This window comes from Halteromyces radiatus (assembly GCF_025201355.1).
Source record: "Halteromyces radiatus strain CBS 162.75 chromosome Unknown BX664scaffold_3, whole genome shotgun sequence".
NCBI classification, from domain to species: Eukaryota; Fungi; Mucoromycota; class Mucoromycetes; order Mucorales; family Cunninghamellaceae; genus Halteromyces; species Halteromyces radiatus.
Window position 1 is genome coordinate 926,071 of NW_026251689.1, and position 24,140 is coordinate 950,210.

Here is a 24,140-nt window from a genome sequence, read left to right on the forward strand (position 1 = left end):
TAAATGATGATTCATCTTGCTAACACCCTATTTTTATATATTCACTATGCTTGTCATATACTGACATTTTCCTATTTTGGTGTGAAGGACAAAAAGGGAGTCCACTTTGAATCACCGCATAAACATAAAAAGTTTTTCATATTCTGTCTTCCGTGCGTTCTTCCTTTCATTTTTTTTTTTCCTGCACTCCCCACTCTTAGTTAATGACAAGGATCATGTCTGCTATTTCAAAAGTTATTGGTACTCATAGCGGTCACTTTCATTGGTAAGTCAACTTCAATGGATCAAAGACAGGAGGAGGGGAGGGGAGAACAATAACATGTTAAGGAGACTGCAAACAACGACGGAAACGGTGAACGTGTCTTTTGCTATTTTCCTTCATATTCACTTTATCCTTTTTTTTTTTTTTTTTTTTTTTACAGTGACGAAGCTCTTGCTGTTTGGATGTTGAAGCAAACTTCTGCTTTTAGTCAAGCCAGTTTGGTGCGTACTCGTGATCCTGCCAAGTTAGCCGAATGTTCTGTTGTCGTGGATGTTGGTGGAGTCTATGATCCTTCTCAACACAAATATGACCACCATCAAGTAAGTACAATCATCTCTAGGAATATGCATATATGAAAAATACCAAGTTCCTGATTCTTAACTTTTTTTTCTCTCCCTTCCCTTTTAGCGTGGATTCGCTGAAACTTTTGACGACAAACACAAAACCAAGTTGAGTTCTGCTGGCTTGGTTTACAAGTAAGTATAATGAAATGGAAAGACACACACACACACAAAAAAAAAAAAAAAAAAGGATATTTTTATATTGATAGACTTTTAATTAAATAGGCATTTTGGTCGCGAAGTCATCACAAGCATTGTTGGAGAAACAAAACATTTAGATACCATTTATCAAAAAACATACAACGTAAAATACGGAAAAAAAAAGAAAGAAAAAAAAAAGGTTGATGGGACTCAATGATTTTTTTTTATATGTATATATGTAATAGGATTTTATTGAATCTTTGGATGCTCATGATAATGGCATCAGTGCTTATCCCAGCAACTTGACTCCATTGTTCAAAGAAAGTCCTACTAGTTTGGCTTCTCGTGTTGGACAAAAGAACCCTTCATGGAATGAAACCTTATCTGATTCAGAAATTGATGTAAGTAATGTAAATGTCAAATCAGCGGTTTTTTTTTTATTACTCATCCTGCTTTTTATTGCTATTATTATTAGGCTCGATTTGTTGAAGCTTCAGATATGGCTGGTAGCGAATTATCAAGATACGTTGAAAATTTGGTATCATCATGGTTACCTGCTCGTACATTAGTAGTAGAAGCTTTGGATCGTCGTCAAGAAGTACATGGATCTGGCCAAGTGATTGCTTTGGAACGTAGCTGCCCTTGGAAGGAACATTTGATGGATTTGGAAAAGGAACAAGGTTTGAAAGATTCTCCTATTCTTTATGTTTTGTATCCTGAATCATCTGTTGATGGTAATTGGCGCATTCAATGTGTTCCTACTCGTCCTGAAGGATTTGAAAATAGAAAGAGTTTACCTGAAGCGTAAGTGAATGATGATGATGAATCAAATATGTCATATTAATTTATTTTTGTTTTTGTGTTATATAGTTGGAGAGGATACCGGGATCAAGAATTAAGTCAAATCTCCAAGATCGAAGGTTGTATCTTTGTGCATGCTGGAGGATTCATTGGTGGCAACAAGAGCCGACATGGTGTATATGAAATGGCTCGTGTCGCTGTAGAAGCTTAGATTTTATAGTTTATTGCATTACACTTTTTTTTTTTGTTTTGTTTTATTTTATTTATTTTACACCTCATTAAAATGATGATATACTTGTTGTGATTGGTGATTTCAAGTTTACGGATCAAAAAAGGAAAAAGGAAAAAAAAAGATAGAATTATGATGTAATGTAGGGCATATATATATATATTTAAAAAAGGTGATTAATTATAGTAATGTTCCTTCTCTTTGTTATCAATTCCAGAATAATATAGGAAATGAGTCATACATTACGTAGTTCATTGATATAAAAAAAAAAGGGGGGAAGTAGAACATTTAAGGCAAATTGCGGGGAGTTGATTCCGGAATAGATCCTTTATCCGACATGAAAGAAGGATGTAGATCATTTCTTTTACCAAACAGTAATTGTATGAATGATGAATAATATTTTATATCAGTTTCTAATTAATATTTATTCTATAAGATCTTTTTTTTTTTTTTATGAAATCAACGAACGGATTTCTACTCTTAAATGGGAAATATATATTAACATCATAGTCTTTTTTCTACTTGATGAAACCAGAAACACTTGACGACATTTTAGTTCGCCGCCGATTTTTTTACTACGCCAAAGTGGAATGACTACAAGTTTTTTTTTTGTTCCATTAAGCAAAGAATTGATAAGCCGACTTTTTGTTCTTTTTTTCTTTTTTTTTTTTCTTTCTTTCTTTCTTTCTTTCTTTATTTATTTATATTCTTTTCTTTCTTTTCTTTCTTTTTTGTTTCTTTCTTTTATTTTTATATAATATACTCTTTTTTTTTATTTATTTATTTGTTATACTTAGTTTTTTCTTTCTTTCATTCATTATATCATTCTATTTACAATCTAACTCAATGTTATCTCAACCTTATGATCGTTATACACCAACACCACCACTACCATTTCAACGACAACAAGAAGATCAACAAAATGATTTATCATCATCGTTGCCAACACAAAGTCATTCAACCGATTGGTTGACTAGAGGTTATGATCCACATTTGTTTGATAATATGTATTATTTCGATTCTATTGATTCTACCATGTCATCCTCTTTACCTTTGAACGAACATAATGATTGGTTCTCTTTCTCTGAACAAAATAATACTGATCTTCATCATGGAATAGATCCTTCTTTTTATGATACTGGAATACCTGTTGCTGATGAAATCACTATGCCATCGGTAAACCGGAATACATACATACATTACTTTAGATTTCCTTTTACTGACTAGTGCCCATAACTTTATATTTTTTTTTTAGGTGCCGCCACCATTATCCCAATCATTGTCACCACAATCTGATACATCCATGGCCTCTCCTCAACAGCATCAACAACAACAGCAACAAACAGTAACAGTAGACAATAATATTCACAACAATGATTTATTGACTCCTCCTTATAAAGGTCATCGTCGTCGTCGTTCTTCATCTTTACCTTCCATTTTTTACAGTGCAAAGAAACAGATGGTTCAACCTGCTCTTATGCCTCCATTACCTGATGTAACATCTGCCAATATGTCACCTGTCATGGCACTTCCTACTTATCAACAACAACAGAAACAACAGAAACAACCGCAACAACCGCAACAACAACAACAACCTCCACCACCGCCACCGCCTCCATTACAACAACGACAACAACCATATAAAGCACGATTATTACCTATTCAAATCCAACGTAATCCTGTTACCCATGCTCGTCATCCATCCCCTGTGGTTTTGGATCAACAACAATTAGATGAAAAATTATTGGCTGTGAATTTTGACGACATCACTGTAGCAGAACTCAAGGAAATGTTACGGGAAAGGAATCTTTCGGTGGCTGGAAGAAAAGCAGAATTGACGGATCGATTGACTAGAGAACGACAAAGAGTACAGGCGAAAAAAGAACAACAATTACAATATCATCCACTTGCACCGTCTGCATCCACATCATCTACACCTTCTGCATCAACTCAATCTCCTATGAACGCATCACCACATATTCAACATTTAACTCATCGATTAAGTGATCTTGGATTTCAACAACCTGCTTCTTTTCCAAAATATTATCCTTCTCAACAACAGTATCATCATCAACATCTTGTCAATACCAGTCCCATGTCGTTATCTCAACAACAACAACAACAGCAACAACAGCAACAACAACAACAATTACATACGACTTCCTCTTCACTTAATACTCAACCTTTTTTATCTTTGGATCAATGGGGTGATGATGATAGTGTTATGTCTCAGTTTTATAGTTTCAATCAATAAATCAATATATATTTTATTTTTATTTTTATTTTGTATCATTATTATTACTATTATTATTTTTTTTTAGTTTGCTAATGTTTGATTCCTATCGTGTCTATATCAAGAGTCATAGTCTTAAATGACAAGAGGCCAAGTTTTTGGCGGAGTTGTCTTCCTCAAACATCATGCATTGATCTTATTTTTTTTTTTGGTGACCACGTGGAAAGAGAAAAAAAGTCACTTGTCAACAGGACAGAAATAGAAAAAAAAATGGGGTTGCACTGCATTCCCATGTTAAATATGTTCATTTCGGAGCCTCAAGTCGCGTTTCTTTTTCTTTTTATGGATGAAGGACATGGTTATCATACAGGAAAGAAATGATTGGGAACCACACTTTCTATAGATTGTTCATTATCCAAAAAAAAAAAAAAAAAAAAAAAATCATGGGATGCTCTTCTCTCTTGATCTCCGCTGTTCTTTTTTTTTTTTTGTCTCCTAACAATCAGATATATATATGTATAAAATGTTGTCATTGATTTATTGTTTTATTGAAGGATTGATTAAAAAGAAGAAGAAGAAGAAGAATAAAAAAAGATGGATGTAAAACCATATATATATATATATATATAAGGAAAGCATCAAGTTGTTGAAAAACGTTGTTTTTTCGTAAGAGGAGGATCACAGGTAGAAAAGTCATGTTTCATAGTATCATAGGGCACACCACGATGTTGATGATGATGAGGAAGATGATGTTGATGATGAGGAGGAAGATGATGTTGTTGTAATGGTGCAGAAGTAGGTGGATGATGATGTGACGGTGGCCATTGGAATGCTTGATTTTGTTGAGATGGAGGTACACTTGTCGTATTTTGCTGTTGTTGTTGTGTATTCAAATTCAAAGGACTTGGTAATTCAGGTTGATCATAAAACGAATGGTAATACATCCATGGACTTGGTAATGGTGGTGGAGTCATTTGGGAAGTCACAGTCGCGGTGTTTGTATTACCAGATGGATTGGTATTTGCTGAGCCAGGTGGCGGGGTGATAGTAGACGCTCCTGATGATGATGATGAAGACGATGATGTGGTTGTAACAGCAGTAGTAGTTGAAGATGAAGTAGATAAACTACTACCATTAGAGGACCTGCCTGATGTAAGTAGAGGAGGAGGAGGAGGCATAGCTGTCATGGAATGCATAGAACTTGTTGTGGCTGTCGATGATGGATGGACTGTAGCGTACGATGGATAAGGAGAACCATCTGGTGGCAAAATGGTAGAATTAGAAGATGATGAAAAGGATGAAATCGATGCTTGCTGGTGATTTTGTGAATGATGATGATGCTGTATATGATGATTGGATCCAGGTGATGATTTCGTTGATGTGTCCAAATGTAATTGAGAAGGAATAGGTGGTGTTTCTATATACTGAATGGATCTAGATGCCTTTAAAGAAAAAGTTATAAACGAATTTCAATATCATCTAGCTCCAATTGTGTCTTATATATATATATATATTTACCTGAGAAGTTGGAGGAATAGTAGATAAAGTATGATTACCCATTGCCTGATAATCATCCTCGTCATCATCATCGTCGTCGTCATCGTCTTCTTTTGTTGATTTGCTGTTTCTATCCATTGCTGAATGGTTAAACTATAATAATAACATGAATATTCGTTACTAAACCCCTCTTCTTCTCCTATTTCCTTTCACTTACATCATGGTTTGATTTGCTTTCATAAGGGTCTCCGTGCTAAAAGTGTAAAAAAAAAAAAAAAAAAAAAAAAAAAAAAGAATTGTCAAATCTCTATTTGTTAATATATAATATATATTAACTTACCTCTGTATATTTCATCAAGATATGGTCCATATCCGAACTTGCGTATTGCACCAATTTTCCTTTGGGGTTGAATATAATCAAAGCCACTTCGCAATTGCATAGAACTGATAATTCATATGCTTTTTTCATCAATCCATGTTTACGTTTCAAGAATGTCACCTAACACCAAAATAAGTAAAGGTTAATCATCATCATCAATAATAATAATAATATATACAAACTTACTTGTCTATTTCGGTTGTCTGCAATAGGCTGAATCTTAATTTTCTTTCTTCCCATGGTTTGTTGTTTGTAGAATGTAGAGTAGAATGAATGAATACGATCAGTGTAATATATATATTATATAAGTAAGATATATACAAAAAACAAAAGGTATCTAATATTGAAATAAGAATAAGTGAAAGAAAGAAAAAAAAAAAAAAGAAAGAAAGAAAAAGAGTGAAGGAAAAAAAAAAAGTAAACCCTAAATACGCTGGTAATCTATTTTTAGATTATTTTTTTTTTATGTTGTGTGTGTAAGTAGGAAAAATGTCTGTTCACACTCCAGCATTTACGTGTATGTACATATTATATATATATGTGCCTGTATATATATATTATATATATCCCTGAGCAAGTAATCTAGTCTCCGCTCAAGTTCACTGTATTCAACCATGTTACTTCCAAACCTTTCACCCCCTTGTCTTCACTTCAAATCAAATCAAATAAAAAAAAAAAAAGAACTCTCTCAATTTTTTTTTTTTTAATATGAAGGTCTGGAAGGAACCAAAAGTACCCCTTCATCATCCCTTTTTCTCCTTTATCTATCTTTTTTTTTTTTGAGTGTGATATGGATGAGTCTCCTCTTTTAAATTTTTTTTTTCATCCATTGGTTCACGTTAGATAAAAGAAAAAGAGAGAGAGAAATGTATGATTAATTTTCATTATTAAATGTTTAGAACTTGATGATGATCATCATCATCCATTTACATGATACAAAATGGTCGTATAACAAATGATTCGAGTCAAGCGTTATACAGGAGATTAACTTTTTTTGTAACAACATTGATGCAGGCAAGGACCCTTTTTGGGTTCACTTGTGAAATAGAAACCTTGTTTTATTGACAGAAAGTTTACTTGTATATAGGAAACAAGAAAAGCGGAGAAACCATCCTTGTTTATCCTTAAGGTAAAATAAAAAAAAAAAAAAAAGAAAGGGGAAACTGTCTCAAGAATATAATAAAAAGAAAAAAAGAAGGGAGGAAAGAGGAGAAAGATGGAAAAAAAAAAGCTTGTCCTCCCGATGTTTCAGACAACTCCGTTTGTTAAGGATGGCGAATGGTAAAATAATGAGAAAAAGCATTGGAAACTTTTGTATCATCATCAGTCAAAGAAGTATCAGGAAGGAAAGCCAATTGATAACGTGTACCTTCTGGAAGTTTATCCCATACATGGAAGGAATACATGTTTGATGATGTTGGACCAGTAGTACGATTGTTCACCACCACTAATGGGACCGCCACTCCGATTCTTCCCATATCTTTAGGGAAAAAGCCATGTTGATCTACTAGTTGGAGATCCCCACTACCTACTCCATCCGAAATTATTTCAATATTCACTTTTGTACCTACTCGTATTAAGTAAAAAAAAAAAAAAAAAAAAAAAGTCATTCAAAGAGAAAAAAAATAATAGATATCGTTTACCTGTTTGCCATACAGTACGTTGATTAGGTGATAGAAAAAAAGTCGATCCTTGTACAGAAATCAACATCATCATCATCATTATCAATACACGGTAATAAACAGTAGACTTCATCATCATGATGAGCAAAACACAAAGCTGGAAAGTAGTAAAAAGAAAGAAAGAAAGAACCATGAATTTATATGATGTGTACGAGAAAAAAGTTGTCAATGGTAAGACTTCCATTTAAAAGTTAGCTTATTTTTGTTCTCTTCAACTAAAGTCGATTTGGTAAGAATTATTTTAGGTATAAACAAAATAGATTTTATTATTTAATAAATAACGAACTATATTACAAATGAAGATGGGTGATTGCTACTGTGTATGTGAATAGGTAAAAAAAAAAAAAAATAAGAAATAAAAAAGAAAGAAAGAAAGAAAAAGAGGGAGGGATGGAATAATAAGGGAATGAACTAAAATACAAAGATGAAATACAAGATGATAGAATGAAACTACATTAATAATAAAATAATAAGAATAATAAGGATACCCATGAAACAGGGGGAGGGAATGAAGTATTCTAAACAGATACTTGACAGGAATGAGGAGAAGACCAACCATAAGAAGATTCTACAGCTTTCATCCAACCAGCATACATGATATCACGTTTTTCATCAGAGATGGAGGATTCAAACACAGTTTTGCCTTGATTATTGACATTTTCAAGTTCTTGCATATTCTTCCATACACCTACAGCCAATCCAGCAGCAATAGCAGCACCTAATGCCGATGATTCACGCATCATGGGACGTTCCACCGAGATACCTAACAAATTGGCTTGAATTTGCATACAAAGATCAGAGTTGCACATACCACCATCTACTTTGAGTGATCGAAGAGCCTTGCCACTATCTTTGTTCATTGCATCTAAAATAGCTTTACTTTGGAAGCAAACTGATTCCAGTGTTGCACGACAAATATGTTCCAAACGAGTAAATTGGGTCAAACCACAGATTGTTCCACGGGCAGTATCGTTCCAGTAAGGTGCAAATAATCCAGCAAATGCAGTAACAAAATAAGTACCTGCTGAATCATCTACTTGTGAGGCCAATTCATTTAACTGTTGCGTATTTTGGATCACTCTGAGGTTGTCTCGTAACCAATTGATTGAACTTCCAGCAACAGCAACAGAACCTTCAAGAGCATATGCAGGTCGATCTTGTCCAAATTGATAGGCCACCGTCGACAATAATCCATTCTTTGATACCACAGGTTGATCACCAGTGTTGAATAACATGAAACATCCAGTACCATAAGTATTCTTGGCATCACCAGCATTAAAACATTTTTGTCCAACAAGAGCAGATTGTTGATCACCAAGACATCCAGATATAGGTACACCTGCGAAAGGACCTTCATATACATGACCATAGATTTGAGATGATGAAACGAGTTTAGGGAGTTGTACTTGTTCTAAACCAAAGAAACTAAATAAGTAAGAAAGGTTGTGAGTATATAAAGCTAAAAAAAAAAAAGTTTGATGTAATATTATATATATATATATATTTACCTTAAGGCTTCCACACTCCATTCAAGAGTGTGAATATTCATCAGCATCGTACGACTAGCATTAGTAACATCCGTCACAATGATTCCATTTTCCGCTCCGCCAGTGAGATTCTATTATAAAAAATGTGATGTATAAATAGTTTTGTTAGTAAAGAGACTTTAATGGAAAAGTATATACTAATTTTTTGAATAACTTACGTAGATCAACCATGTATCCATGGTACCAAAACATAATCGACCTTGTTCTTGAGCTTGAGCAATAACAGGAACATTATCCAAGAGCCAACGTAACTTGACAGCGGTAAAATAAGTAGTAAGAGGCAATCCACAAACAGATTCCAAGATATGAACATCACCGTCAGCTTTTTTGGTGAGTTGTTTTACAGTTTCAGAAGTGCGAGCATCACTCCAAAGTATAGCAGGATAAAGAGGTTGACCAGTGAGCTTATCCCAAGTAACAATAGTTTCACGTTGATTGGTAAGACCAATACAAGTAACGTCTTGAAGAGAATAACCTAAACCTTCCAATTTGTGAGAAGCATGAAACATACATGTACGTACAGAGTCGAGAGTTTCATAAGGGTCGTGTTCCATCCAACCAGGTTGTGGTGAGTGTTGTTCTAATTCCATTTGATGATATGTCACCAAAGTACCTTGTTCGTCAAAGATGACAAAACGTGTAGAAGTGGTTCCTTGGTCAATGGATCCAATGAGTTTTGGCATGTTAAAAAAAAAAGTAAGTGTGTGTGTGTATATATATAATATATATGTATATATATAATAAATATATGTAATAGAGAGAGAAAAAAAGAAAAAGTGAAGAAAATAGGGAAAAAAGAAAGAAAGAAAAGGAAAAAAAAAGGCGACGGGAAAAAGTGAAATAAATTCTTTTTTTTTTTTTTTTTTGCCCCACCTCCACCTTTTTTTTTTTTTTTTTGAGCCTTACTTTTTTTTGGTAGTAAAAAAAACCCTGCTTTCCCTTTTTCGAGAACACTCAACTTATTTTTACCCATTAGTTTAACCAGAGCTTCCACGGAGCGGAGGATCAATCACGTTTCATTTTCTTGCTTATTTTTCCACAGCATGCCATCTTATTGGTGCATCCAATTATTCTTCTAGTGTAGTACCAACTCTAAAAGGTAATTTTGATGGTTTCTGAAAGGGTAAAAGAAAAAGCTCCATTTGAAATCTATGCACCAGTCGATCGTTTTTCCTTTAGAAAAAAAAAAATCTTACAATGGCATTAAAAAAAAAAAAAAAGAATCGGGAAGGAGTATTATAAAGGGAAACAATAATATTTTAGTATATATCGTATTGTACATTATTCATATTGTGAACTTGCATTATCTGACTTTGAATCTTTTCATCTCATATCACTTTGTTCTACTTTGGTAGAAAACAGATTCATCGAGACCAAAAAAAAAAAAAAACCTTTCCATCTTTCCATCTTTTTTTTTTCTTTTTTTTTTTTTCACAAGCTAACGTATAAGCTTAAATCATTAAATCTCCGTTTTACCCCTTAAGAATCTTCTTTTTCAAATCATCACAAAAAAAAAAAATAACATTTGATCGTGTTTCTTTATTCATGAATAGATGACTAAAATAAATATAAAATACACAAGAACATAAATGAAAAAAAAGAAGAAAAAAATGTCGCCATATTAATGATGATCCTTTTTTTTTTTTTTTTTTTTTTTGCTTAGTGTGAATGCAGTAGGCAATCATCAACAAGGGAGCCAGTAGCATTTGTTTCAATTTGTATAGTACTATGATGTACACCATAAAGATCATAAATCAAAGATTGAGCTTCTACCAAAACCCGATTATCATGATTAACCTCCTGATTATCATCGTTACTATTGTTATTAGTGTTTTTTGATGATGATGATGATGATGATGATGATGATGATGATGATGATGATGATGATGATGATGATGATGATGATGATGAAACCGCCATCATCGTATGGGAACTACTACCACTACTATCACTATGTAAACTTGATGTTGCCGTATTTACCAAAGGATTCACAGTCAAATGTACAGAAAGAGCCATCTTTCCTGGGGACAACGTCCAGATATGAAGATCATGGACACCTATCACTCTTTTCAAACCTAACAATGACGTTTCAAGCTTTTCCACATCGAGATGATGAGGCACTCCTTCCATCAAGACAACCAAAGAATCTCGAACAAGATGATATGTCGTATACATCACTATCATTGAGAATAAAAATGTACACAAAGGGTCCACAAAGCCGTATTCAGGTTTGATCCATAACACAATTGATGAGATGAGAACACCTACAGAAAAAAAAAGATAAATGAGTTCATCTTCCCTTTCACAATATGTGATAATGCTTTTCTTTCTTTCTTTCCTTTTTTTTTTTTTTTTTTTTTTTTTTGAAAAAGTGACTTACCCAGTGATGCCAGGAGATCACCTATAACGTGAAGTGCAGCTGCCTGAAGGTTAATATTATCCATCTTCTATTAAAATACATATTAATGATTGATGATTGATGATTAAATGTATGGATGGTATGTGATGATCAAATGGATTGATGATAGCACGATGGAGCGATGGACGAATAAAAAAAAAAAAAAAAAAAAGAGTCAATAATGAAATGTTGTCAAGTAGTTTGAGAGCTGTGTTACCTTTCTTGGCATGATTTGATTCTCTGGATCAGAATCATGATGATGATGGTGATGATGAGGATCATGATGATGATGATGATGATGTCCACCTAATACATAAGCCAATCTATATACATCGGTGAATAAGGCGAAGTAGATTAATCTAAAAAAAAAAGATCCTTACATGACGTTCACCATGACACCTATGGAAGCAGTTCCACACATCTAAAATAAACAACAGCATCTATGAGTTAATCTCCGCCAGACAAAAAAGGAGAAAACCTTACAATCTTTGCATCAATTTGTTGAGGATGGCTTAAACGATGGAAAGCCTCCATGACCAAAAATCCAGTCAGTAACCAAATAGTAAAAACAGAAACAAGTGCAGCAATGACCTCTGCGCGATGGAACCCAAACGTATGACCTAAAAAGTAATGATGTTAACAAATAACAATAAATAACAATAAATAACAATATCATGACATCAATGTAATGTAAACAATAATAAATCTGAAACGTTAAACACATGGATACCTTTTTTTTTTTTTTTTTTTTGTATTTGTTTAATTAAACTTACGTTTCGTAGGTGATTTCTCAGCTAGGTAGATGGCAACTAGAGCAACGATGAAACTTGCTACATCAGACAACAAGTGGAATCCATCACTGAGTAAAGCTATTAAAGAATGGATATTAGTTTGGTTATTGTATCATCTGTATTTACTTACCCAATGAATTGGCAAGATAGCCAGCAGTGATCTCGGTAATAAAAAACATAAAAGCAATGAAGCATGCAGTCATCAATTTCCTTTTAGTAACAGTGGCATCTGCATCATTGTTTTTTATAAGATCTGTCTGTGAGCAAGTGGATCTGGATCTTGGTAGAGATAATTGACCTTCCTTTCGAGAAAGTAATGGTTTCGTTTCTTCTTTCAACATCAAAACAATTATAATAAAAAAAAGTGGAGAAAAGAAGGAAGAAATAGTAAATTAAAATTGGGGTGTTTCGGGATTGTTTTTATTTTGCTTTGCTTATCGTAGGGAAGTAAAAAAAAAAAAAAAAAAAAAAAAAAGAACAATAAAGTTATCAGTAGACCCAGGGATAGGGACACAATTTCTATTTGTAGCAAATAAACAAGTCCTCTATGCATCACCGCGTATCAGTATAAAAACCATTTTGAATTGAAGATGAGAAGACACTTTTTGATAATGTCGATGACTGATGACAATCGATTAACGATGATGATGACGGTGATGATCATAGTAATGAGGTATTTCTGCAATGTACCATCATTATATGAGAATCGATCTGACAAATACTAGCGCAATCAGGTGGTCCTTTCAAGCGTGAAAGAAAAATCATCCTTTTTTTTTGAAAGTTTTGGATTTTACAGCCAAAAGTTTTCAATTCCTCAGCCAAATTTTTAGTTGTGAAAACCGATCGTCAGGGGATTGCCAGGCGATTTTTCGAAAAGTCGATGAAATTTTTCGGTGATCATTAGGTATCAAGGTAAAAAGACAAAATGTTTAAACTACTTTTTTGTATCTAATGATGATATTTTTATTGGACGATAGTCACTATTGAATAAGGGACGAATGAATTGACTCTTCTTTTTTAATTTACTCTATAAATTATGAGGTAATATATAAATTATTATTAATATAAGCGATAGAGAATGGCTTCATCTATGTTCAGTCCAAATTTGATATGATGATGATGACTTTTGAATTACAAAAGCATAAAGAGATACATGTCTACCCAAAATGACGTTACAGCATAATGCTGCTTAGCATTCCGCTGAAGAAAAATATGGCTCCATCTACCGCCAATCTAATAACAAAAAAAAAAAAAAAAAAAAAATGAAAGGGTCCGGTCGCCAAATTTCAATTTCCTTTCTTTCTCTTCTTTCTCTTTCTTTCTGTTTTGTTATCTCACATAGCACACTTTTTTTTTTTTTTTTGATATTCTGCTTTGGTGATGGATAATCTGAAAAGAAGGCACATCACTACCTACAACGATTCTTTTGAATCTACTCAATATACACAACCGGTCGATGTTCATGTACAGCAAGAAAAGTTACATAAACCATCACAACCACATACCATCTTACCACAATATTCATCTAACAAGGTAAGTACAACTATTTCTTTTTTTCTTTTACTTTAACCCAACTATTTTTTTCTTTAATTCTATTCTGATCTCAGTACATTGCTTATTGTCAACAACACCATGAAGTCATCATACCTACTGTCCTGACCATTCTCTCTTTTTGGACGCGCTTCCGATTGATCAGTCTTTCTCAAATCGTTGTCTGGGATGAGGTATATTTGAAAAAGGAAGAATAAAAAGATACGATCAACTCATGATGATAATCTCACTCACTGTTTACTTATGTCCTTTTTTTTTTCCTTTCTTTATTTCTTTTATTTTGTTACTACTATCAAGGCACACTTTGGGAAGGTAATAATAAAAGCAAGAATTATATTTGTATGATAACTAACTACTATTTCTATTTTATTATTATTATTATTATTATTATTATTAGTTCGGATCGCATTATATCAAACATGACTTTTATTTCGACGTACATCCACCCTTAGGAAAGATACTCGTTGGATTGTCGGGCGTATTGGCAGGTTATAACGGTTCGTTTGGATTTGATTCTGGTTCTACTTATCCTGATGGTATGCATTATGGAGTAATGCGTGTATTCAATGCCATGTGGGGAGCCCTACTTGTACCTTTGGCTTATTTGACAGCAAGACAACTCAATTTCTCGATAAAGGCAAGTGTCTTGACTGCTACAATGGTGTTGTTAGATACTGCTCTTCTCTGTATCAGTCGATTCATTTTGTTGGATTCAATGTTACTCTTCTTCACCTGTACTACTCTTTACTCTTTATCCAAATTTCATAATTATCGACATGAGTAAGTATATTAAAAAAAAAGTCAAAGGTAGAGAGGGGGGACATAAGAATGACAGGGGTATATATGTATGAATTCTCATCTTTTTCTATTTCATTGTATTTGTAGATCTTTTTCTGAAGAATGGTATATGTGGTTATTTATGACTGGGTTGTCCTTAGGTTGTGTATTAAGGTAATTGCAAGAAATATGACGTAAACCCAATCTCCTTTTTTTTTCTTCTATGTGTCGGTTTGTGATGATTAATAGTACAACGGTCTTTTTCTTTTTATATATTTAATAGTGTTAAATGGGTTGGACTGTTTGCCGTAGCTTTGGTTGGTATCTATACTGTGGAAGATTTATGGGACAAGTTAGGAGATCTCCAAATGCCAAAAGTAACATATGCTAAACATTGGTTGGCCCGCATTCTCTGTTTGATTATTTTACCTCTTACGGTGTATCTCTTTAGCTTTGCATTACATTTTGCTCTACTTTACAAAAGTGGTGATGGTGATGCTCAAATGAGTTCCTTGTTCCAAGCAAATCTTGAAGGTAGCTCTCTTGGTCAAAATCCATTAGGTAAAACAAGAAAAGGATACCGAAAGGATATATTTATAATTTGTTGACTCTATTTTTTTCCATTCTTTTTTTTTTTAATATAGAATTAGCATATGGGTCAAAACTGACGATTAAAAACTTTGGTTATGGTGGCGGTTTATTACATTCTCACATTCAAAAATACCCTGAAGGCTCCAAACAACAACAAATCACTTGCTATCACCATAAGGACGACAATAATCATTGGATTATCAAGACACCTCGAAATGGCAATCCAGACGACTATGAAGGCGGTAGCGATAATGACAATAATGAAAATACACCCATCCGCTATGTAACAGATGGAGACGTGATTCGATTGATGCATGCGCCAACTAATGTTAACCTACACAGTCATCCTATCAGTGCACCAGTTACAACCGGACAATGGGAAGTCAGCGGATACGGAAATGATACTGTGGGCGATTTACAGGACAATTGGAAGGTGGAAGTGGTGGATGATCTTGCAAAAGGAAATGATCAACATCGTATACGTTCTTTGACAACTCGATTCCGTTTACGTCATGTACAACAAGGATGTCTTTTGACTGCCAACAACGTTATATTACCACAATGGGGATTCAAGCAAGTAGAAGTTTATTGTGACAAACGAAATCGATTGGATGATCCCCATTCATGGTGGAATGTAGAAGAACATTATAATGACAAATGTAAGCAAAAAAAAAAAAAAAAAAAAAAGAGAGATTTCATATTTATAATTATTAAAATCTTTTTTTTTTTCTTATCATTTTTTTTATATAGTACCTCCTGCTCCTCCTAACGCATACAAGTCTCACTTTTTACAAGATTTTTGGCATCTGAACGTGGCAATGTGGACATCTAACAATGCCTTGGTACCTGATCCTGATAAGATTGATATTCTTTCATCCGAACCATCTGAATGGCCTTTGGCTAGTGTAGGATTACGTATGTGTGGATGGGATGATAATACAATCAAGTTTTATCTTTTGGGAAATCCTATTGTTTGGTGGTCATCATTCGTTTCAATATTGTATTTTGTTGGGTCAGCCTTATTTTACATTGTCCGTATGCAAAGAAACATTCATGATTTGACCAGTGGTAATAATAAAAAGAAATTTACTAGGATTTCAAAAAAAAAATGACTCATTTGATTCATCATTATTATTAGGACAATGGGACCAATTTTTATATGTGGGCAAAACTCTCTTCCTTGGTTGGTTCCTTCACTATATTCCATTTTTTATGATGGGTCGTGTGACTTATCTTCATCATTACTTCCCTGCTCTTTATTTTAGTATTTTCATGGGTCCCTTTTTGTTAGATCATTATACAAGAACATGTTCAAGTCGTACTCAATGGATTATATTTGGTACCTTTTTCTTCTTGGTTATCACCGTCTTTATTTACTTTTCTCCTTTGGCATATGGTATGAAGGGCCCTGTCAATGCTTACGCTGGTCGGAAATGGTTGAATAGTTGGAATTTGGTAGATTAGTTTGCATATACATTAGAATTCTCCTCGTATATTGCAATTATATTCTTATATATCATTCATTATCAATAAATAAAAAATACGTTATATACATCATCATCATTATTTTTTTTATCATAGATCATCTAATTGGATTTCTCTTAGCTTATTATTATTATTATTATTATTATTATTATTATTATTATTATTATTCTACACACAAACTATTTCATCTTGTAGGGTACAGGATCTTTTTTCTTTGGTAGGTACCTGGACTTGCATGATTTTTTCCAGTGGCAAGCCGTCACGTTGGGGCGTTTTTTTTTTCCAGGCGGACTTCATCATAAAAAAAAAAATTGACATAAAATTTTCTCTTTTTTTTTTCTTTTCCTTCTTCTGATTACTACTCGTATTAAAAACATTCAACATGAGCATTCAAGGATTCTTTGGTAAGTAAGAAAATATAATAAGAACAATAGAACAGCCTTATGAAGAGACTAGATCATAGTTTTGATCTGGTAATCATCAAATGAAACTCGATATTTACTGTATATACTCCTTTTTTTTTATTTCTTGGGAACATAGGATTGAAGGTTGCCCCTGGTAAGGTGTACAGTCAAATTGCTGAAAACTCATTCCGTCTCACAATGGTAAAAAAAAAAAAAAAAAAAAAAAAAAGATCAAACTTTTACTTGTAACAACATAAAGTGGAAGAATAATTCATTCTTTTCATTTGTATTAGGCCTCTCTTGCTGAAAACACAAAGAATAACAACCGTACTAGTCTCACCATTAAGGTCGATGAACGTGATTTTGTTTTGTGCTCTTTGACTCCTGGAAAAGTTGATCAACAATTATTGGATTTGATTATTGTGAAGGGTGAAGAAGTTGCTTTCTCTGTTCAAGGTCAAGGGTAAGATAGAAAAGTAGATCAATGAAAAAATCATGGTGGATTTAAAGTTGACAACATCAAACTCACCAGTATTTACGCTGTATTTTTTTTTTTTAATGACCAAACAACAGCACTATTCACTTGACTGGCAATTACTTGTTTGAAGGCGAAGGTGACGAAGATGAAGAGGATGAAGATATCAACAGTGACGAATTGGACAGTGATGAAGCCGATCTCATGCTTGAAGACGATGAAGAAGACGAAGATGAAGATGAAGAAGAAGATATGGATGATGAAGCTCTTTTGGAGTAAGTTACATTAGATACATAACAATAAGAAAACATTTTTGGTCTCATCACTTTCTTTTGATACCCTTTTTTTTTTATAGAAATATGCCCGAAGGTATTGATCGTGAAAAAGTCCGTAAGTACACATAAAAAAAAAAAAACCACAGTTGAATGATGATGATGATGATAGGAAGCGAATTGGTTTATTGACATTTGTTGTTTATTTTTCGAACTGGTGGTTAGTTGCCTACTTGAACGGTGAAATTGACTCTGATGATATGGGTTCTGACTCTGAAGAAGAACTTGACGAATCTCGCATCCAAGAAATTGTAGATGAAGAAGAAGGAGAAGAAGAGGAAGAAGAAGAAGAAGAAGAGGAAGAAGAAGAAGAAGAAGAAGAAGAAGAAGAAGAAGAAGAAGAAGAAGAACCTGCCAAGCCATTGACCAAGCAAGAAAAGAAACGCGCTGCCGCTGCTGAAAAGGAAACCGCCTCCAAGAAACAAAAGACGGAAGAAAAGAAGTCCAAGGCCGAAGAAAAGAAGCCCAAACAACAAGAAAAGAAACCCAAGGCTGAAGAAAAGAAACCCAAAGCTGAAGAAAAGAAGCCCAAGGTCGAAGAAAAGAAGCCCAAGCAACAAGAAAAGAAGGTAAAAACAAAAGCAAATAAGAAAAACGCTTATTATCTTGTACTTATTATATCTGTGATATTGAAATAGGTGACCAAGATGCCTAATGGTTTGATTATTGAAGATGTTAAGATTGGTGAAGGTGCCAATGTTAAAAACGGTGCTCGAGTAAGTTTCTTTTTTTTTTTTTATTTTCTCCCTGTTTGAAGGCATAATAATTTGAATAATCATTTTTTTTTAACTCAATTTTTTTTCTTTCTTTGTTTATCAAAGATTGGCATGCGATATATTGGTAAATTGACCAACGGAAAGGTATTCGATAAGAACACTTCTGGCAAGCCTTTCAACTTTGTTCTCGGTCGTGGTGAAGTGATCAAGGGTTGGGATCAAGGTATTCTTGGAATGAAGTTAGGTGGTGAACGTAAGTTGACCATTCCTGCACCCTTGGCTTATGGTCGTCGTGGAGCTGGAAAAGACATCCCACCTAACGCTACCTTGGTATTTGAAGTAAGTTTGCACAAAAAAAAAAAAGATAGTCCTGATTTTATTATCAATGTTTTATTGATTGACATTTTTTTTCTTGTCTCCTTTAGATCAAGTTGGTATCAATGAAATAGATAGATTACATTTCAATTTATGTCTACATACTATTGTTTATTTCTTTCATTATTCTTTTATCACTTTTTCTTAGATAGCTTTTTTTTTTTTTTTTTGTCATCATTCTTTATCATCATTTATCATACTTTTTTATTTTTATTTCTACAACGCAATAAAGTATTTGATTGTACCAGTTATTGGCATCTATCACTCAATTGGTTTGCCATCTTTATTTCAATGACTGACCTTGCGTTCTTGTTTAATCATTATCGAAGTTCATCCATCATTTGTTATATCCAATACCATTGCGCACTATTCATCATGACATGCCATCCACCCATCAGTCAATCGTGCTTCCGTTATTCAATCATATTTCAATCATATAGTATTATCATTATACTGCTATCATCAATTCATCTATCTATTATCCACATTATTATGAATCATTCAATTTAATCATTCGTTTTCGCAATAGTATTATGTACTGGACAAAATGGAATCGAAAAAAAAAATAAATGTATTTGGCAAACCAAGGATCTAGCGCTGATAAATGTGTATATGAAAACACGTATGGACATCCTCTCGCTCCTCTTTGTTATGCATACTCGTGTGTAAATTCATACATACGCATCCATTTGTTCTTTCCTTATAAGTAAGCTATGGAATTTTCATCATCTCCGTATCAGACCAGAATCAAAGATACTTTATGTTGTTAATAATAACGATACAAAATAAAAAGTGAGTGAAAAAAAAGAATCAAGTCAGTGATCAACATTGTTTATTCAAGATGTATAATGCAATTTTTATAAAAAAAAAAAAAAATAGGGAGCAAAGAAGTAATATAAAATAATCTATGTATAATAATAAAGATGATGAATGAGTATTAACAATAACAAGTGCTTGCTACTTCTTGTTCTTTGGAAGCAGACGTATCATTCAAATCCACTTTGATTACTAATAATAAAAAAAAAGTTAACATTGTCCAATATAGAATGGAATGACTTACAGAAATCGCTATTTTCCTTTTCCAATTTATCATCCAAATTAGGTAAAGCATGTCCTATTTTACGAAAGAGAGCTTTGACCTATATAAATACAACCAAAGATTTATAAATGAGTGAAGATATAATTTCGTTTGATTCTTACATTGTGTCCTGCTCTTGCGCTTGTTTCAATATATAACATATTATACTGTTTGGCTTTCTTTTCCCCTTCTTCCAAAGGAACTTGTCTATGATATAATAATAATAATAATTGTAAATGACAATCCACATCTATATGATATTTTTATTATTACCTTTTCTCATGTAAATCTGATTTATTACCAACAAGTACCAAGATCACGTCATCCCCTCTTTCCGCACGTACATCATCAATCCATTTATCCGTATTGATAAAAGTGGATCGATCTATTATAAAAAAAAAAAAAAAGAGTGAATATATCATTATTATTTAAAACGAGAGACTTACTTGAAATATCATAGACAATAACACATACAGCAGAATCACGGATATAGCTAGGTACAAGACTACGAAATCGTTCTTGTCCTCCTGAATCCCCTAGGAATCATAGTTATCATTATTATCATAGTAATAATAATTAATAAAAGATGATGATGATGATGACGATATTTACTTATTTTTTTTTCTTCTTCTTACATAATTGTAGTCGAAGGATCCGATTATCATTCATATACATTGTTTTTGATAAAAAATCAATCCCAATTGTTGCCTAAATGGATTTTCAAAATTTAAGGAGTAATTAGTAAAAAAAGAATGATTCTAATTTGTATTTTTTTTTTTTTGACATACCTGATAAGTACTATCAAAAGTATCATACATGAATCTTGTAATAAGTGATGTTTTGCCAACTAGAATAAAAATATTACATTATCATACTACAGTGGTAATATTTATTATATTTTCTTTACCACTTTGTTCTCCAAGAAAGACCAGTTTATATTTCCGTTGACTATTGTCTATAATATCAACGGTCATGACTGAAGACTAGATTGTAAATAAAATAAATAATAATAATAATAATAAAAAGAAGACAATAGAGTCAGATAATCGAAAAAAAAAATCAAAAACCAAAAGAAAAAAAAGAGAGAAAAGAAAAGGAAAAAAAAAAAAAAAAAAAAAGAAAAGAAAAGAAATAGGGTCAAATAATCAATTAAGGAGCGAAAAAAAAAAAGAAAAAACGCATGATTACAATGAAACCCAGCCATTCCAACCATCAAGGTACAGAAAAAAAAAAAAAAAAAGACATACAGTGCTTATTCAGTACAATATATTTCTCTCCCTTCATCATCAAAAAAAAAAAAACAATATGATAGTAACTAATATATAATTGAAGAATGATGTATTTGGGTTGTAAATAGAATCAAAACTATATAGAGTTCAAATTAAACTAAATCTAAGCTTCCCAAGAAGAAGGAGCGGCAGCAGCGGCATCATCAGCCCAGTCAGAGGAGCCAGCTTGAGCATTCCAGTCAGCAGCAGCAGCAATACCAGCAACACCTTCAGCAGCAGCACCTTCCACACCCCATTCAGCAGTAGCAAGTTCAGCATTGAATTCACCAGATTCTTCGAAAGCAGCGGCTTCTTGTTCCTTTTCAATTTCTTCAGGATCACGGTAGAAGAACATATCAACCATGACATCCCAAGGAGTAGTGTAGTCAAGAGAACCACGGAGACGGAGGACAGCACGAGCCAACAACCAGTAGATCAAACCAAGAGCATGTTTACCCTTATTGTTGGTGGGGATAACAACATCAACGTATTGAAGTAAAGCATCAGTATCGGCCAAAGAGATAACAGGGATGTTGACATAAGAGGCTTCCTTGATGGCTTGGAAATCAGTACGAGGATCAGTACAGATCACCAAACGAGGTTCACGGAAAGAACGAGTAATGTAATTGGTGAAGGTACCAGGAGTGAAACGACCAACAATGGCTTCAGCACCAATATACTTGGCGAACTTCAAGGCAGCACGGTGACCATAAGGACGAGCAGAGATCACAACGATATCCTTGGGGTTTTCAATAGCAGCAATCACACGAGCAGCGAAAATAAGCTTTTCCCAGGTCTTACCAAGGTTGATCAAGTTGACACCTATTTGTAAAAATTAAATGATCAGTTCCTAATCCATTGTATCTTTTTATTCTCATTGTTATTATTTCCACTTACCATCGGCACGACGCTTGTAAACGTAAGGAGTCATACGAGTGTTGACATTCTTGGCACCAATGTGACATTGAGCGCTCAACAAGAGTTGAATATCTTCTTCAGTGGGGTTAAGAACTATTTAATTTTTTTTAGAAAAAAAGAGATAATAACATTGGTAAGTTTAATCGTAAAAAAAAAAAAATTCTCGTTTTTCTTATTTTGTTGCATTACTGGCAGGAAGACGGGACATCGTGGAGTTCTACTACTATATACGGAAGATATAAAAAAAAATTGGTAACTATATATGATTTTATTATTCCATCCATCCATTCATCCATCCATCCATTCATCCATTCATCCAAATGTTCAATTTATCCAAGGTATCTATCCAATTTCCTCTAGTACTTACATTGAAGACTTGGAGGGTTCAAAGAGGAAGAAAAAAGAAAAGATGATGGATTGTTCAATCCATATGATTTTGAGTCGACGGAGTCTCAATCGTCTTTTTTTTTTTTCTATTCATAAACACTTGTACTTAACATTTGAATGATAATTATCATGTTTAAGGTAATCAAAAGATAAATTATTTTCAATTATATATTCTTTATTTCAAAAATAATCAAAATGCTACAAAGGAGGGAGGGAAGAGGGGGAAAAGAAGAGTAAGACAGTAGGAAGTAAAGAATCCCAAATTCATTCAATAAAGAACAAGTTTAGAATCTAAGCTTGCTGAAGAACCACTTGTTCTTGCCAGTTTGGTAACGTTCTTGGAACAACTTCTTGATAACCTAAAATGAATAAAAAAGAAATATCAGCCTACTTATCCTTATCACATCACCATTATTGTTATTATTATTATTATCCTCGTACCTTCTTGGCTTCATCACGTTGAGTAGGTTCCTTGAAAGTATCAGCAGAGATGGTACCCTTGATTTGTTCCAATTCCAAAGCATAACTAAATCATCATCATCATCATATATTTGTATTAATGAATGATATATTTTGCAAAATGAAAATTTTCTTATTATATACTTACCGAGTGGGCATCATATGGTTATAGTTGACGATCTTGATGAAAGGCTTAACTCTGGAGCGCTTGGCAACCTTCTTCTTACCCATGGAACGAGTGACCTTCAAAGGAGTACGTTCGACACCAGCAACAACAGCATAACCGTAGGGTCTGTCCTTGGTACCTTCGTCATGGTCTAATAAAAAAAGAATAAGAAAAAAAAATAAAAAATAAAATGATTAATAAACTATTTTCTTTTTGTTTGAGAATATAAGATGGTGAAATACGTACTACGGACGACAACAGCCTTTTTGCCGGCATAACGACCTTGCAAAACAACGACAACCTAAAAAAAAAAAAAAGAATGTGGAGAAATAAAATAAGTATATCAAAAAAAAAGTCATTTCTTTGTTGAAGTGGTGATAAAGCAATAGAGTAATGGAAAGAAGGAAGTGAAAAACTGATAAAAGTCGTAGTCTATTAAATGGACGAGAAACATGTCATGTTGTTTTATATATCATATATTTGGGTAACTGATTTCCGTTTCATCCATCCATCCATCCATCCATCTTTGTAATGTTTATTGTTCATTCGTATATTCTTTTTTCGTTCATGATTTCCTTCCTTCTTTCCTAGTTGATGATATTTGATAATGTTGGATATCGATACGTACTTTACCAGCCTTGATGAACTTGACCATCGGGATTAAAGTATACAAAGAGGAAGAAAAAAAAAGAGGGAGTATAAGCAAGCCAAAAAATTCTTTTGAACTTCTCCCGGACCAGCTCTTCTTTTGACATTTCATCTCCGATCGATGGCTTTTTTTTTTTTTTTTTCTTGACCACCAACCTTGTATACATGACAACTTGGCATGAACTTTCTCAAGTAGTTGATAATTGAAA

At 33.3% G+C, this 24,140-nt stretch overlaps 11 protein-coding genes across 11 annotated transcripts; 4 read left to right on the forward strand and 7 right to left on the reverse strand.

Moving 5' to 3' along the window:
- Positions 1–186: 186 nt before the first annotated feature.
- On the forward strand, positions 187–1,868 carry BX664DRAFT_328206 (metal-dependent protein hydrolase). Its single transcript, XM_051544561.1, has 7 exons — positions 187–265; positions 423–582; positions 671–738; positions 829–907; positions 990–1,145; positions 1,220–1,548; positions 1,615–1,868. The coding sequence occupies exons 1-7, from the start codon at positions 204–206 to the stop codon at positions 1,754–1,756; spliced, it is 996 nt and encodes a 331-aa protein (XP_051401261.1). The 5' UTR covers positions 187–203; the 3' UTR covers positions 1,757–1,868.
- A 1,044-nt stretch (positions 1,869–2,912) lies between these two features.
- BX664DRAFT_95101 (uncharacterized protein) lies at positions 2,913–4,153 on the forward strand. Its single transcript, XM_051549809.1, has one exon. It carries the CDS (start codon positions 3,078–3,080, stop codon positions 4,026–4,028), a length of 951 nt encoding a protein of 316 aa, XP_051401262.1. The 5' UTR covers positions 2,913–3,077; the 3' UTR covers positions 4,029–4,153.
- Positions 4,154–5,835: 1,682 nt separating this feature from the next.
- Positions 5,836–6,123, reverse strand: BX664DRAFT_261003 (uncharacterized protein; the record flags this gene model as incomplete). Its single annotated transcript, XM_051540654.1, has 2 exons — positions 5,836–6,003; positions 6,070–6,123. The coding sequence occupies 2 exons, from the start codon at positions 6,121–6,123 to the stop codon at positions 5,836–5,838; spliced, it is 222 nt and encodes a 73-aa protein (XP_051401263.1).
- A 905-nt stretch (positions 6,124–7,028) lies between these two features.
- Positions 7,029–7,659, reverse strand: BX664DRAFT_328214 (uncharacterized protein). Its single transcript, XM_051544562.1, has 2 exons — positions 7,527–7,659; positions 7,029–7,450 (listed from the first exon to the last, which is right to left on the reverse strand). Exons 1-2 carry the CDS (start codon positions 7,642–7,644, stop codon positions 7,149–7,151), a joined length of 420 nt encoding a protein of 139 aa, XP_051401264.1. The 5' UTR covers positions 7,645–7,659; the 3' UTR covers positions 7,029–7,148.
- A 424-nt stretch (positions 7,660–8,083) lies between these two features.
- On the reverse strand, positions 8,084–9,621 carry BX664DRAFT_261138 (uncharacterized protein; the record flags this gene model as incomplete). Its single annotated transcript, XM_051540666.1, has 3 exons — positions 8,084–8,990; positions 9,074–9,183; positions 9,271–9,621. The coding sequence occupies 3 exons, from the start codon at positions 9,619–9,621 to the stop codon at positions 8,084–8,086; spliced, it is 1,368 nt and encodes a 455-aa protein (XP_051401265.1).
- A 1,125-nt stretch (positions 9,622–10,746) lies between these two features.
- BX664DRAFT_384333 (cation efflux family-domain-containing protein) lies at positions 10,747–12,750 on the reverse strand. The gene is made up of 8 exons (XM_051549172.1): positions 12,432–12,750; positions 12,284–12,379; positions 11,994–12,130; positions 11,891–11,931; positions 11,728–11,833; positions 11,493–11,559; positions 11,027–11,376; positions 10,747–10,912 (listed from the first exon to the last, which is right to left on the reverse strand). The coding sequence occupies exons 1-8, from the start codon at positions 12,640–12,642 to the stop codon at positions 10,772–10,774; spliced, it is 1,149 nt and encodes a 382-aa protein (XP_051401266.1). The 5' UTR covers positions 12,643–12,750; the 3' UTR covers positions 10,747–10,771.
- A 910-nt stretch (positions 12,751–13,660) lies between these two features.
- Positions 13,661–16,778, forward strand: BX664DRAFT_384334 (Dolichyl-phosphate-mannose-protein mannosyltransferase-domain-containing protein). The gene is made up of 9 exons (XM_051549173.1): positions 13,661–13,834; positions 13,909–14,025; positions 14,150–14,164; positions 14,250–14,632; positions 14,738–14,803; positions 14,913–15,190; positions 15,274–15,879; positions 15,971–16,288; positions 16,359–16,778. Exons 1-9 carry the CDS (start codon positions 13,682–13,684, stop codon positions 16,682–16,684), a joined length of 2,262 nt encoding a protein of 753 aa, XP_051401267.1. The 5' UTR covers positions 13,661–13,681; the 3' UTR covers positions 16,685–16,778.
- Positions 16,779–17,066: 288 nt separating this feature from the next.
- On the forward strand, positions 17,067–19,256 carry BX664DRAFT_328221 (uncharacterized protein). The gene is made up of 9 exons (XM_051544563.1): positions 17,067–17,109; positions 17,246–17,310; positions 17,403–17,572; positions 17,683–17,859; positions 17,940–17,974; positions 18,082–18,485; positions 18,555–18,632; positions 18,738–18,971; positions 19,058–19,256. Exons 1-9 carry the CDS (start codon positions 17,088–17,090, stop codon positions 19,079–19,081), a joined length of 1,209 nt encoding a protein of 402 aa, XP_051401268.1. The 5' UTR covers positions 17,067–17,087; the 3' UTR covers positions 19,082–19,256.
- A 629-nt stretch (positions 19,257–19,885) lies between these two features.
- BX664DRAFT_328223 (small GTP binding protein RAB6A) lies at positions 19,886–21,158 on the reverse strand. Its single transcript, XM_051544564.1, has 8 exons — positions 20,993–21,158; positions 20,874–20,932; positions 20,721–20,793; positions 20,532–20,621; positions 20,359–20,470; positions 20,208–20,292; positions 20,068–20,146; positions 19,886–20,015 (listed from the first exon to the last, which is right to left on the reverse strand). Exons 1-8 carry the CDS (start codon positions 21,057–21,059, stop codon positions 19,945–19,947), a joined length of 636 nt encoding a protein of 211 aa, XP_051401269.1. The 5' UTR covers positions 21,060–21,158; the 3' UTR covers positions 19,886–19,944.
- Positions 21,159–21,477: 319 nt separating this feature from the next.
- BX664DRAFT_384337 (ribosomal protein S2, flavodoxin-like domain-containing protein) lies at positions 21,478–22,479 on the reverse strand (the record flags this gene model as incomplete). Its single annotated transcript, XM_051549174.1, has 3 exons — positions 21,478–22,175; positions 22,251–22,364; positions 22,461–22,479. 3 exons carry the CDS (start codon positions 22,477–22,479, stop codon positions 21,478–21,480), a joined length of 831 nt encoding a protein of 276 aa, XP_051401270.1.
- A 463-nt stretch (positions 22,480–22,942) lies between these two features.
- BX664DRAFT_328227 (ribosomal L27e protein family-domain-containing protein) lies at positions 22,943–23,938 on the reverse strand (the record flags this gene model as incomplete). Its single annotated transcript, XM_051544565.1, has 5 exons — positions 22,943–23,017; positions 23,100–23,184; positions 23,266–23,434; positions 23,530–23,584; positions 23,912–23,938. 5 exons carry the CDS (start codon positions 23,936–23,938, stop codon positions 22,943–22,945), a joined length of 411 nt encoding a protein of 136 aa, XP_051401271.1.
- Positions 23,939–24,140: the final 202 nt, after the last annotated feature.

What these genes read in the sequence shown, in the direction of transcription:
- BX664DRAFT_328214 (XM_051544562.1), bottom strand. Translation starts at nt 7,644, where the DNA reads ATGATGATGAAGTCTACTGTTTATTACCGTGTATTGATAATGATGATG. An exon ending in ACGTACTGTATGGCAAACAG is followed by an intron (nt 7,451 to 7,526) that starts GTAAACGATATC and finishes TAATACGAGTAG; the next exon opens with GTACAAAAGTGAATATTGAA.
- BX664DRAFT_95101 (XM_051549809.1), top strand. Translation starts at nt 3,078, where the DNA reads ATGGCCTCTCCTCAACAGCATCAACAACAACAGCAACAAACAGTAACA.
- BX664DRAFT_328221 (XM_051544563.1), top strand. Translation starts at nt 17,088, where the DNA reads ATGAGCATTCAAGGATTCTTTG. An exon ending in TTCTCTGTTCAAGGTCAAGG is followed by an intron (nt 17,573 to 17,682) that starts GTAAGATAGAAA and finishes ACCAAACAACAG; the next exon opens with CACTATTCACTTGACTGGCA. An exon ending in ATGTTAAAAACGGTGCTCGA is followed by an intron (nt 18,633 to 18,737) that starts GTAAGTTTCTTT and finishes TGTTTATCAAAG; the next exon opens with ATTGGCATGCGATATATTGG.
- BX664DRAFT_328223 (XM_051544564.1), bottom strand. Translation starts at nt 21,059, where the DNA reads ATGACCGTTGATATTATAGACAATAGTCAACGGAAATATAAACTGGTC. An exon ending in GATCCTTCGACTACAATTAT is followed by an intron (nt 20,622 to 20,720) that starts GTAAGAAGAAGA and finishes TATGATTCCTAG; the next exon opens with GGGATTCAGGAGGACAAGAA. An exon ending in AAAGGAAAATAGCGATTTCT is followed by an intron (nt 20,016 to 20,067) that starts GTAAGTCATTCC and finishes TTTTATTATTAG; the next exon opens with TAATCAAAGTGGATTTGAAT.
- BX664DRAFT_328206 (XM_051544561.1), top strand. Translation starts at nt 204, where the DNA reads ATGACAAGGATCATGTCTGCTATTTCAAAAGTTATTGGTACTCATAGC. An exon ending in TCTGCTGGCTTGGTTTACAA is followed by an intron (nt 739 to 828) that starts GTAAGTATAATG and finishes TTAATTAAATAG; the next exon opens with GCATTTTGGTCGCGAAGTCA. An exon ending in AGAAAGAGTTTACCTGAAGC is followed by an intron (nt 1,549 to 1,614) that starts GTAAGTGAATGA and finishes TGTGTTATATAG; the next exon opens with TTGGAGAGGATACCGGGATC.
- BX664DRAFT_384334 (XM_051549173.1), top strand. Translation starts at nt 13,682, where the DNA reads ATGGATAATCTGAAAAGAAGGCACATCACTACCTACAACGATTCTTTT. An exon ending in TTTCATAATTATCGACATGA is followed by an intron (nt 14,633 to 14,737) that starts GTAAGTATATTA and finishes TTGTATTTGTAG; the next exon opens with ATCTTTTTCTGAAGAATGGT. An exon ending in TCCTTAGGTTGTGTATTAAG is followed by an intron (nt 14,804 to 14,912) that starts GTAATTGCAAGA and finishes TATATTTAATAG; the next exon opens with TGTTAAATGGGTTGGACTGT.
- BX664DRAFT_384333 (XM_051549172.1), bottom strand. Translation starts at nt 12,642, where the DNA reads ATGTTGAAAGAAGAAACGAAACCATTACTTTCTCGAAAGGAAGGTCAA. An exon ending in TGAGAAATCACCTACGAAAC is followed by an intron (nt 12,131 to 12,283) that starts GTAAGTTTAATT and finishes ATTACTTTTTAG; the next exon opens with GTCATACGTTTGGGTTCCAT. An exon ending in GTTCCCATACGATGATGGCG is followed by an intron (nt 10,913 to 11,026) that starts GTTTCATCATCA and finishes GATGATAATCAG; the next exon opens with GAGGTTAATCATGATAATCG.